General features: G+C 36.1%; 1 protein-coding gene across 1 annotated transcript in view; it reads left to right on the plus strand.

Moving 5' to 3' along the window:
- Nucleotides 1–13,336, plus strand: part of GPC5 (glypican 5) — a gene marked incomplete at both ends in the record, with an annotated part of 614,716 nt that overhangs the window by 90,212 nt on the left and 511,168 nt on the right. Inside the window, one exon of the mRNA XM_082277454.1 lies at nt 8,847–9,541. Coding sequence (XP_082133580.1) covers nt 8,847–9,541 — 695 coding nt within the window. The remainder of the gene's footprint in view (nt 1–8,846; nt 9,542–13,336) is intronic.

Raw genomic sequence — 13,336 nt, forward strand, 5'->3', positions numbered from 1 at the left:
TTCTGTACATCTGTCATTAAAAAAGTCCTTCTAGAAGCAATTGCTCTTTCCTGGGATTTCTCTAGACTTCAAATATTTTCTGAATTTCACTTAGATAAGTTTATGTACTGAAACCGTATGTCCTTTCCTAACCAGTTTGGAGAACTGGAGTTTTATATTGTTGACAGGTGCTATTTTCTGCTTGTAATTGTGAAAGAGCACATTTGACTGCCAGGTTATCCAGCTCCTTTGAGTTTCTGTCTTGTCAAGTGAGAAATACTACATTTGTTTACCTGTCTGAAACTTGGAAGTGCATGCTTCATTCCTTTTTATAGCATGTGGCAAAATAGGTACTGAAATACATGGCATAGACGAAAATGCTTTTTGTATCACCTGCATTAAGCAGAATTTTACACATATCAGTAATCACTAACAGTGATTAGGTCACTAATTGCTAATATTCCAGAGCTGTGCAGAGTGCCATGCAGTTTTTCTTCTTGCCATCCAGTAGTTACAGAGGAACATGGAACTAACTTAAGTACAATATAGATGCAGTCATAAAATTCATTGTTCCTGAATCTTCCATGAAAAACATGGATGTTTGTTTAAGAAATGCAGCCTTAAGGGAGTTTTTTTCATCTTTTTTTTTTTTTTTCTCAGTAAACATGAAGTTAAGCAAAGTGAATTGAAAGATAATAAATGCATCTAATCCCTTACCAAGCTCTCTGGAGGATCTTTGAAACCCATTACATGTAATCATGTGTTAAGTAAACAATCTCCTTAAATTCCTTTGACTGATTGTTCTGATAATTTTTGGTGTGGAATTCCTCAGACTGTCAGATGCAGGAATTCACCAAACCTCAACCAACACTTAGAAAAAGTCTGTGAGATTAAATATTCAGTGATACAAAATGAATATATTTACTTGTTTGATGTGCAAGAAATGTTGATCTGTAGTGTTGCATCTGCTAGAACCTGATTAACATTTCACTTTAACTTGTATAAGAAAAACCCAGCTTACTGAAGTTGAGTGTATATTGTCACCATAAAACTGGGATAATTGGGAAAAATAAATAAAAAGTCAGGTTTTAAACTTTTAAATAGAAAGACAAAAGCTTCATCTGATGTCAGTCATCATGATAGCTTTTTGGAAGTCTTCCTGAGGTTGTTCTTTCTTTTCAAGTGTAATTTCTCTGTGATTCCCTAATAATTATTTCCTCTAAAGTTAGCATGTATAGACATAATACTCCGGCAGCTCCCTGGAACAAACTACATATTTCATTCTAAGAAAAGCACATTACAGGTGTGAAGAGGGAAAAAAGATTTGCATAAATGCATAAGAAGTTTGTGATTTATCTACCATTAGGACCACTTTATAGAAGCATCATCATCTCAGCTCTTTATTTGTATGAATTGCAGTACTGAATTATATTTAAGGACACTTCCCTTAATATCAGTTCCTTACAAAATCTTAGGGCTTCACTGTCACGTTCTTTATAGTAAATTGGAGAGGAACAAGCACTTCCAGCAAGCACTTCATCTCAACACAAAGTAGTCATCTAAAGTCAGAGAGATGAATCATGACTTAGAAGTGCTTGTTAGCTCACATATATATAGTTTGAAATTATGTGAATTTATCCTTCTTATCAATTAATTTTCTGACCCTCCTATCTCAACATCATCTTGCTATAAATTCTGTATTTCTCTTTTCAAATAATACCCTTTTAATACATCTGAGATGACTTGCTGTCCTTATATATTATGGCAAATGTGTAAAAATGGTTATCTTAAATCCGTATGAATTTAATGTCCTTTTGCAAACCATGCACAGCATTTTATGTCAAAATATTTTCAAACAATTTTGTTATAAGATACCAGTTTTAAAGCTCTGACTCCCTGGAGTGCTCTGCTTGCAACTCTAAGCATATTTCGTTCCATGGTAGTAAGCAATATATTCAGAATTTAGAAATATTTTCCTCTGAGAAAGTATTGCCTGGGGAGCAATGCAAAATCAGAGAGAACATAAGCAGAATCCAAGAGGAAAAAAAAAAAAGAGGCTTGGTCGATCTCTGTTAATTGGTAGTTATTTCTTCTCCTGGCACCATACAAAACAATCTGCTCATGATGCTTCCAAAGTGACAAGATGAATGGTTCCATAGTCATAACTATTAAAAGGATAACACCAGACTGAAAAGAAAAGGGAAGAACAGTTTTGAGGGAAAAGTGGAATCACTGCTTATAACTAGATAAAATGATAACCTTGCATTATTCATTCATTCTTCATATGACAGACATTCAATATTAAAATATAATCTGTCAAGGTAGGATTAAATAGTTTACATTCCAGTTACGACTTAGGGGTAAGTTAAATAGCGAATTCTAAGGCTAGGGATTTTAAAATCAACTGCAGTAAGTTTCAATGAAAAGTTAAAAAATAATGTTTTGAATCAATTGTGATGATTTCCATTAAGTCATAAAAATTAATGTAACTCTGGAGAACTGGATAAAAAATAAATTTATTCCAACTTTCTTTTGAAAACAAAACAACAACAAAAAGCCAAACAACCCCCCCAAAACAAAAAACAAACAAGCAAACTAACAAAAACCAAACCCCCCTCTCCCCGCCAAACCAACCAAACAAAAGCCCACAAAAATACCCCAAGCGAATTAAAAGATTTGGATCATTTGGTCAAATCAGCTGAATTTGAGACCTCCTGCATTGTTGGGTCTTTTCTCAAATGTACACCTGGGAAGATGGAGAAGGGAAGGAAAACATACCTAAATTTGTTGATTTAGAAAGCAAATTCTACATGGGAAAATAGTTTGTATAAGGATTAGTAAGTAAAAATTAACACTGAGTGATGATATTAAGTAGATTATAAAACAAAAATGTGAAGTACACTTATCAATTCAGACTAGTGAAAAGATATAGCACAATAATGAGTGAAATTCATCTGACTTGGCTTTGGGACATACTTTCTGCATTCTACATATTGGTTAACTGGGGAGCGAGTTTCTTATGAGTCCTCACAATTTCATTGGGGGAAAAAAGGAAGACACATCTTACATATGGATTTGAGACAATTTCTTTTCAAAGTGCAATCATTCTTTTTAGTGTAAATAGTGCTTACAGCCTGAATTACGGATGATTGCTAATTCCTGTTAATATTCCAACTAAAGCTGTTGTATGCCAACTTTCTTGTGTCCTGATGCTAAAAAGACCACAAAAAGTTTCAACGCAAACCCCAACTAAAAAAAATTGAAGTATGACTAAACCAAACTCAAAATCACAGAATACGTAGGAAACTCCTTAAGTATATGAATAATATGCCACTGAACACAGAACAACTTAGACAATAGTCAACCAATTATAATTCAAGTTTCTTGAATGTTTATCGGTTTTTTTCAAAGACAGGTGAAATGAATTCAAGACCAAACAAGACCTGACAAACTATAAAGACTGTTATAGGTACTTTGAGCTATAGAAGCCTGAGGTGCCTCTCTATCATTTGGCAACACAAAGGTGGTTATGCTGCAGGTTTAATCTGTTACACCTGTTTTCTTACTGACTTCAGTGATGAGTCTGCAATCTATGAAATGGATTAATTTGAAATTTGTGTTAATGAGGAGCAATTCTAGTGAGTCTCAAATCTATTCTGCTGGCACTTACCCTATTGATCTCTCTCCCATATAACCTTCACAGGTAATGCCCTAATGAGTTGATTCTTTGTAATTCATTTATATGTCTTGAAGACATTATTCTTCCAGCTCATTTTTCTGGTATGGTAAATGATTCAGGGATTTTGCATTATATCTGTCACTATGTACTACTTTGTAATTAGGAATAGCTGCACTGAATTTCCCACCTATGCATATTTCTCTGTTTGGTGTATTTTAAACAAAGGTAGTATGAATGTAATACTGTGTGGATTAATTTCTTTTCCACAATTTTTTTTTCATAATTTTTGAATGCCTTTTGCTTACTTGGCTGTAACTTGCACCTGAGACATTCCCTGTGTCTCTAGGAGGACAATGTATGCAAGGTACATTTGATCATGCTATAAACCTTTAGAAGAGGGAGTGTGATGATTCTGGTGAACAGAATAAACAGAAGGAAAACTTACAAGATTGCCAAACATCAATGGCAGCTAGCAGTACTTTCCCATAGGATTTTTCAAATCAGAATAAATTTATAACGTTGCTAGGTTTTCCAGGTTTGCTTGGATTTAGTAATTGATTCCTGTATATTATCGGCTGATCCTTAAGATAGTCCAGGCTCATCAGTGTTGAATCTCCTCTGGACTGTGAAAGGCAGTCTTGCTAAATACAGTCATAAATCAAGGAGGATCTTAACCTGTCTTTTTATAATTTATTGAGTTCTGCATGTTACCCTAAGTGTGAATTGATTTATAATACGTAATTTAAGACAGTGAATTATTGCCAAATTATAAGACTTCACAATTTGTTGGCCTACTAATACGGGATTTTTAATTTATTACACTATCACTGCATTAAGTACCACATGTACTTTCAAAAGCTAGTGTTCAGCATTTAGGTGCATTTTCTTATCTAGCAGATTTACAGAACATTCATCTGTGTAAAGAAAGGGTAAACTTAAGAAAATATAGTTGTTTTACAACAGCATGGTTCCATAGAAATTTATTTCAAATTATTGTATAAGGTACCTATAGTATAAAGACACTTTGCCAAAACTATTAAGGATGAGAGTTGCAGAGCTGATTTAAAATCTAATCCAAATTCTGTTTCATTCTTTGCAATATTTCCGTTAAATCTGATTAATGTCCAGGAATAAAAAACTAGATTTCTATTTTGTTCTCTTTGTTCTAGTAAACAAGGCATGTGTGTACTTTTGATTTTTATTTTAAAGCCATTTATCCACTGGACTAATTTCTACCTTGGAACTTCTTTATAATTTAGAGCTACCCATGACTCTCAGGAGCAGAAAGGTTAAAGGAAGGGAAGAGAGCAAATCTTTTAAAGCAATGATCTTTAGCAATAGTTATTATACATCACTTTGTAATCACTTTGTTAAATACACTATTATCAAAAAATAATGTTTAGATACACTGGTATGAAGTATCAGCTGAATAAATGCTATACATAAAACAAACAAGTTCTCATGTACATTTTTTCCTGGCCTTGTGTTTTGTTCTTAGTAAAATCAGGAAGAGAAATACTACTGTTCTTTCAAAAAATTAATTGGTTAAAATATTGACAACCCTGAATTTTGATATAGAAGCATACAAACAATAATTTTAATTGTTGTCAAAGAAAAAATCGATATGTCATCTGTGGTAAACACTAGACATTATTAACAGTAGGGTTACATAAAATATCTATAGGATATTATATAGCAGTTAATATGAAGATCTCATAAATTATGGAGATAAGAGACACTGACCCTGAAGATTCAAAAATCATTTGATAAGAATAAAAAGAGCTTGTCTAGCTCATCTTAGTTATACTTAAAATGTATTTTATATGTATTAGATTTATAGTGATTGAAAACTCATCACTTCTTTTATGTTGCTGAATAATTAATGCTGATTATGTTAGTGTCAGCCCATAGATTTAAAAGATAAACACATTGCTACAGCTTGCAGTATTGAACCAGTATAACTTGATTTGTCTCTGAAGTATCAGAATGTGTTGTAAATGACATAGATTGCCATCGTAAGGTACTCACAAAACCTATTCAATATTGAAAGTAAACATAGGTCTGATTTGCTGTCTGTCAGCAAATTTGCTGAGAGCAAAACAAATCTCTGCAACAGCCACGGTTATAAAGTAGAAAATGTGCCAGTACAAAAAAACTGATTAACAAATTCTGTAAGAAATTATAAAATGACAATTAAACAACATGATGCAGAATTGCAAACACAAGTGGCCAGTATCATCATATCCTGCTTAGAAGGCAGAAATAGTCAGTAAATTATGTAGTTGATTATTGTACTCGTTCATCTGGGGGTTGCTGAGGCGCTAGCAATATAGTTCAATATTGGAGATTTGTTACTGTTTAGACCACATTGTAAAATCTATTGATTACCCATGTGCGGCATGATTTATTCTTTCAACTAATATTTGTGCTCTTGGTAATAGGATACTGCAGCCATGGATTGTAACAGACATTTTAGACCACAGACTTTATGGTTTCCATCTAGGAAAAGTACTAATAAAAAAGCTTTAATATTCTTCACATTTTATTTTTTAAGCCATCTCAACCATGGATCAATTTTACTTAAATTTTTGTCTTTGCTCTTCTGAGCTGCTCCAGGATTTTATATGAAAGGTTGTCAAGTTTGTGATAGCTAGATATCTAGAATTTAATTCAGTGGTCTCAGCACAGCCATCTAGTACAGTTTTAAATGCAAAATGTCCATAAAGAGCTTACAGATATGATACAAGACTTCCAGAACACATATGCCCTTTTGGACAGGCAAATAAAAAATGGCATCTACCATTAAAAATGCTATGAAACACTCTTAGGCAACTAAATGAAGTTTCTGTAGTAGGATTGCATGTTCTTTGCATTCCTTATTTCTCCCAGTAAAAATGAGATACAATATAGTTAGATATTTAGGGCTGTAATTTAGTTTCCCATGTATCTGTGCCTCCAGGGTAGCTGGGTGTCCAAACTGCCTCTATAGCTGGTGGAGATCTCATCCTTGGTTCAGGTGCCTTAAAGTGGGCATCTCGATCAGTTTGATCTACCCTGTCTGGTTTGCTGTGCCTGATTTGCTGCTCCAGAAGGAAATGGGTCTCCCATACATGCATGCACACCTGCTGACATGGGGTGCAGTGCAGGTGTCTCGGGTACAAGACATGAGGTACTGAGGTTGAAGACACACTCCTCTTGTTTATAGATCTATATCTGTATAAGAATCTAGCTCAGATATGAGGCATGAGGGGCTGGTGGAGATGTTGGGAGCTGCAGAGGTACTCAGCTGGCACCTTCTGCATGTTAATTCACTGGATAAACCCCAGAGGCTTTTCTGTGTTGAGTAGGTCTCCATTGGTGGCAACATAGCTTCATGAAGGGTACTGACTTCAGGAGTCTGACTTTTGAAACAAATTAATCCCTTTGCTGAGTCACTGTGGTATTTGGCATGTATGAATGACTATGGTGAAACTCACTTAAGGAGAGGTTCATATATGTATGTGACGTAACGATAAAATCCCCAAGAACCAGACAAGTGGGATGCAGCATTTTCTGACTCTTCACTGTGAGCTGTCAACACTTTTTTCCCCTACTCATGTGAATGCTAGTTAAGAAAAGAGAACAGCAAATTCAATTTTAAGAGTGGTGTGAAGTACAAAACTGAGACAGATAGCAATGATTTTGATTTATAAGCATGTATCTTGTTTTTATTGGAGAAAACAGAGACTGAATACGAAGTATATGCAGATCAGTTTAATATGTTTTCTCTGTGATGTTTTCACAAAGCATGTAGTTTCAAACCCACTGAAGTCAGCAAGAATCCTTTCACTGACCTGAACTGAATAAACTTTTTATCATAATATAAGGCACTTATGCATAGATATTTATTAAATACGGTTTTGCCAGTCTTGTATTTTTTACATTTATTCTGGTGTTTCTACTACTCCTTTCAGTCAGTGACTTACCAGCAGACTTCAGATTGCTTCAGAAATTGCTTGACATTGTTTGACATTATTTGATTCTGCCTGTATTTAACATCACTGTTTAGGTGGTATTAACTGTACCTCATGCTTTTCCTTACTTTATTTTTACAGTCTTAAAAATAAAGTCTTAAAGTCTTAAAAAGTCTTAAAAAACTTGTAAAACTTGAAGTAAAAGTTACTGAGTCATAGCCATTCAGTGTATAAAATGGGTTAATATTTGTAATATGTGTTTCTGTGTTTTTATTCTCAACTCTGAGCTAAGTGTCTTTTTGATCCATATATAGCTTCATTGCCTTTCCTGAAGTGCAACCTTCTCAGGCAGATCTAGGGAATTCCTCAATGTAAACATTCATTTTTTGTTTTGAAAACTGACATTTTTTCTTACCTGCAAATCATAGATCAAGTCAGGAGAGGATTTTTTCTGGTATACTTTTAACTGCTTTATTAAACACTACTCAGTGTATTTAAGGATTACCACCTAACACGTGAAATGCCGATTTGTCCACTCAGGCTTTATTCATTATGCAGTTCTTGAGGTTTAGGGAGGGATTATCCATCAGTTCCTGAGGAATGCAATTCTTGACCACACCAATTGCCAGACCAAACAGCCCTATTTAAAATCGTGTTCCCATGTGTGTTTGGTCCATCTGCTTCATCTGGAAGACACGAAATAAAAACTGGTCTTTTAACAGTTAAATTTTAATAGAATTGAAGAGTTGCTTATATTGTTTAATGTTAATTTTGCCCATCAATTTAGGATGGTAACAGGAATGACTTGGAGTTACTGAGAGCATTCAGCTTTTTATTGCAACTTGCAAAATGAGTCATGAGATGAGAGAACTGATGTGTTTATATACATAAACAGATGAAATAGGACTTTGCTGTATTTTGTAACTTAGTAACTCAGCTTACAATTATTTCCTGTTGTATCTTTTTTAGGCTGTGTTTAATGTAACCTGCAAAGAAAACATGGATTTTATTAATTGTGTTGTAACATTACTTGTAAGGTGTTTCCCTACATAGAAAAGACAGTTGACACAGTTTGTGAGAAGTTGGTCTCGTCAAAAATTCTAATGCAAAAATTCATTTGGGATATATATAAGTTGTCGTAATGTAACTGTTTTAACTTCTTACTCTAATTTCTTATTTTTTTAAACCTTAAAAATAAGGACTGATCGATTGATTGATTGATTGATTTATTGCAGAAATGTTTGAAATGCTTATCAGACTGGCTGAGAATTACACGAGCACCCTTTTCTGCAATGCATATAGAAACATGGCTGCTGAGGCTACTGTGCCTGTGCAGGAGTTTTTCACAGATGTTGGACTCTTCTTATTTGGCACAGACGTTAGCACAGAGGAATTTGTGAATAGATTTTTTGACACCCTGTTTCCAGTAGTCTACAACCATGTGTTGAACCCTGGTCCAACTGACATTTCACTGGAATATGGGGAGTGCCTCCGAGTGGCAAGAAGAGACATCAGGCCCTTCGGCAACATTCCCGAAAAGGCCATAGGACAAATGGGAAGAGCACTCTTACCCAGCCGGACTTTCTTGCAGGCTCTGAATTTGGGGATTGAAGTGATCAATACAACAGATCACCTGCACTTCTCCAAAGACTGCAGCAGAGCTTTGCTGAGAATGCAGTACTGCCCACACTGCCAGGGTCTGACACTGAGCAAGCCCTGCATGGGCTACTGCCTCAACATCATCCGAGGCTGCCTGGCTGACGTAGCAGAAGTTGATCTCCATTGGCGGGGGTATATCCAGTCCCTGGAGGAGCTCTCAAGAGCCATGAGCGGAGCATACAGCATTGAGCACGTGCTGCTAAACTTCCATTCACTTGTTAATGATGCTCTGGTACAGGCTCGGATCAACGGGCCAGAATTATCTGAGCAGGTAAGACGCTGGTTTTATCCGCAGTTGGGGCTAACATGACGGTAGGAAAAGTATCACTGATAGCTGTTATTTGTTTGGCCATTTTTATGGTGAGGAGCACATTTGTATCTGAGTTCAGCTTTATTTGACAATTTCTATGAGCACAAAAAATATTTTTCATGAATGTAAGAAAATTTTTTCATTGTTGTCTTGTGTGCACATAATGATAAATGTAAACAATCCTTATTTTAGATATCAGTGGCCTGCCTTAAGGAACCTATGACTTTGCATATATTATTTCCATAATTTTGTACATTTCAGAGGAAGCAGCACAATTCATTTGTAACAGAAATTAAGTCCTTCCTTACACTTAAGAGAAAAAACAAGTTGTATGACAGCTGTGTTAACTAAATGCATGAAGTGAAGAATTTTAGGATACTGCTATGGAAAGTGCACACTATTTAACTACACTTCAGGGAAAAAAAGCTGGTATATATGCTAACTTATGAAGGTAAGTACTAAAATCTGAATTTTTCCTGTATTATATTTAATCCACAATATGTTGCATAATTGTATTTTTCTCTGTATTCTTACATGCAGGCTTCAGTGACATTGACATATTCTGTGTTAAGTGCTGGATTTGACAGCTTGGTTTGGGGAGATGCCTTTAGTTTGATAGTACACACAGGTCTGAAGAGGGTGTCCCTGTGCTGTGGCATCAGCTGAGGTGCAGTAATAATTCTAGGACTGCCTCAATATGTGATTACCTGAAGTTAAAGCATTGTCTTCTGTTAAGAAGCTGATAGGACCTCTGACAATAAACAGCTTGACCTAATATAATAAATAGAGGATTCTTCATTTCTTACTAAGACCCAGAGTCTGATAAAATGGGTTCTTCATCCTGCTGCAATCAGTGAGTAACACCATTCATTTCTACAAATTTTCTATTTTATACCAGCCAGCTACATGAGCCATAATATCCTGCTGCTCATTCCTTGGGACAAGCTGTCATTTTTTTGGAAAAGGGTTTTTCACTAACAGTTTGACTCAAAAGTGGCTCACTGATATCTCTCTAATTCCCAAGTTATTTGAGATCTACAGTTGCCTCTTAGGGATATTCCCTGTTGCTCCTTTGATTTCTGTGGGATCTTTTTTGCCTATCATTTTCAGGAACAAGCTAGAACAAGCAAGTAAAGGTTCAAGGGACGGACTTGTGTTTCCAATTTCATCCTGGGTCATTTAATTTGAAAAGTTTTAGACTTGGATTTTCAACAGTGAATTGTCATTGGCCCAGACTTAAAAATCTCTCAGCACACTCAGGTTTTCAAAATGAAAGTTTTACACTCCAGAATAGTATATTGCACTGAATTTTAGTAAAAAGTTGAATGTGTGAAGAGCCCTACTCTTAGTGTTTTTGCTTAATGAAAAATCCATATTGATCCAAAATAACGTGCTTTTTTTTGACACTCCTGAATACACATGCCTTCCTACTCCCCTTCCACCATTCAATGTAAGGAATACTAAAATTTCTTATACTTGTTGCCAATGTGTTTGTTTGAAGATCATGTGTTTACCAATGTTACATTAAAATCATTTGATATAGAATCACTTCTCAACTTCAAAACCCACATACTTCATTTTTGACTCCAACTGCACCAGACCTAGACATCTCTTTCACCTAATTTCTCTGTTACAATTGACCAGTCCTTTCTCTCTTTGAGCTCTAATTTGGTCAAATAAGACTATAATGCAATGATCCCTTGAAACATAGTGATCTAGTCAGTATATTTCATATTTTCCCATTTATTAGGTATCAGGACTTAATTCTGACATGTAATAAATACAGTCTTTCAGATTTAAGAGGCAGAGGACATGAATTCCATTGAAATTGGCTCATTAATATTTATTTATCTTCAGAGTGACTCATGAACTGTTTCAAGTTTTGATAAGCAATTAATGCATCAGTGACTCTAACAGACAGGGAAAAGATGATTATGAGCCAGCAAATAATGGCTTGCGTAGGCACGCAGCAGTCTCTGCAGTTTTAAAAGAGAATTCCATTACATTTTGTGAATTTTAAAGAAGTGAACAGAGAAAAAAAAATTTAAATGTTTGGAAGTACCATATATAATTATGCAAGTGTTAATGTGAGATTCTACAGTGTATCCTGCTTAATGATATATGTAGTTGTGCGGGTTTTTTTTCATTCATGGGTATGTTTGTGTAAATAACCATATGTAAAGGATTTTTTCTAACACTTCACAGGAATATTTAAATCTGATGTATGTTCATGCTCTAAGCTCTGTGTCTGTGGAATGACCATTAATGCCTGTATAGCATGGCTTTCTTTTACAAAACTCTTTTTTTTCTAGTAATTTGCAGCTTGTTCCCTTTTCTGCTTGGGTCAGCAGAGCAGTGCTGCTCTGTCTCCATCTGGAATTCATTTTTCCCTTTCTTCCTCCAGTTTCAAAATCGCCCTTAATTCTTGCTTCCCACAGCTCTGCTGACTGAAAAATAAGTGCGGCACCCGTTCGTCATCTCAATACCTGTGCATTATTTGATGCTGTTCTGCAGAGTCTAGAGGAGATGTGTGGGTGGTGCAACTATTCATGGATTTATGTATTTTCACCTACATATTGTCATATATTTAATGCCACTTCTGTTCCTGAAGTCTATATATGTCCATTTATCTACTGGTATTGCTCACCCTATTTGTACCCTATGCTTTTTAGCTGGAACAGAAATTTCTTAGCAAACATCTCCAGGAATACTCATGCAGATGTAATGTAATAGAGGTTTAAGAGAGCTGCATCATAAAAAACAAGAAAAGTGCACATTATTAGGATAACCTGAAGAAGATGGTATGTAGTTCTTACACACTGGCTAGCAGCTGAAAGTACCCGTTGTTATAGAGCACTTTGCAGAATCATCCTGTGCTGCTTTTGTGCTCGGCTTGAGTTGCCACATGCTGGTCTCTGAGCTTGTGTATAGCCAAGGAAATCCCCTTGGAGGGCACTGTACAGCTTGATGAATGCACAAGAACTTTATGACACTTTTAAGCTGTACATACATGTAAAAAAGCCCCAAGCCAAAACACCACAACAACCAAAAAACAACCAAAAAACCCATGGAAATTTGTTTACAAGTTATAATGAATTGTTTCATGTCACCTCCATGCTGTTATCCAAACCACTGTCAATGTTAAGACAGAAGGACAAAGAGAGATTCTAGCAAGATTTACAAAGTTTTGGTATGGATGGAGCCTACCATCCCCAGGATGAGAGCATGTTTCCATTCCCTTTATATATGGATTAATGGAACCGCCCCAGGCCATGGAAGCCTCTTGTGTCACTTACAGTGTGATTCAACAGCAGTTTAAGCCAGTCTCACCCTGGATTGTCCAAGTCCTGCTCTGGCACCTTCCTCAGCTCTCTGTTGCCACCCCTTTCCCTCTGTGCTGCCCCGGCAGCTGAAAGTCAAGCTGGTTGAGGGAGTGTCTGTGCTCTTAGCCATAGTTTTGTTTTGGTGTTTGAAGGCTTGTGCTGCCACACATTGGGTAACCTGCAGGTGAGAGGTTCACTGGTGTGGAACAAACAGGATCTGAGAGGAGGGGAAATGGATCTGAGGTCAGGCAAGAGATGAAGGAAAAGGGGGAAAGGGGGAAAAGGGGAGATGAGGAGAGGAGAGGAGAGGAGAGGAGAGGAGAGGAGAGGAGAGGAGAGGAGAGGAGAGGAGAGGAGAGGAGAGGAGAGGAGAGGAGAGGAGAGGAGAGGAGAGGAGAGGAGAGGAGAGGAGAGGAGAGGAGAGGAGAGGAGA

Source organism: Coloeus monedula (assembly GCF_965178545.1).
Source record: "Coloeus monedula genome assembly, chromosome: 3".
NCBI lineage: Eukaryota > Metazoa > Chordata > Aves > Passeriformes > Corvidae > Coloeus > Coloeus monedula.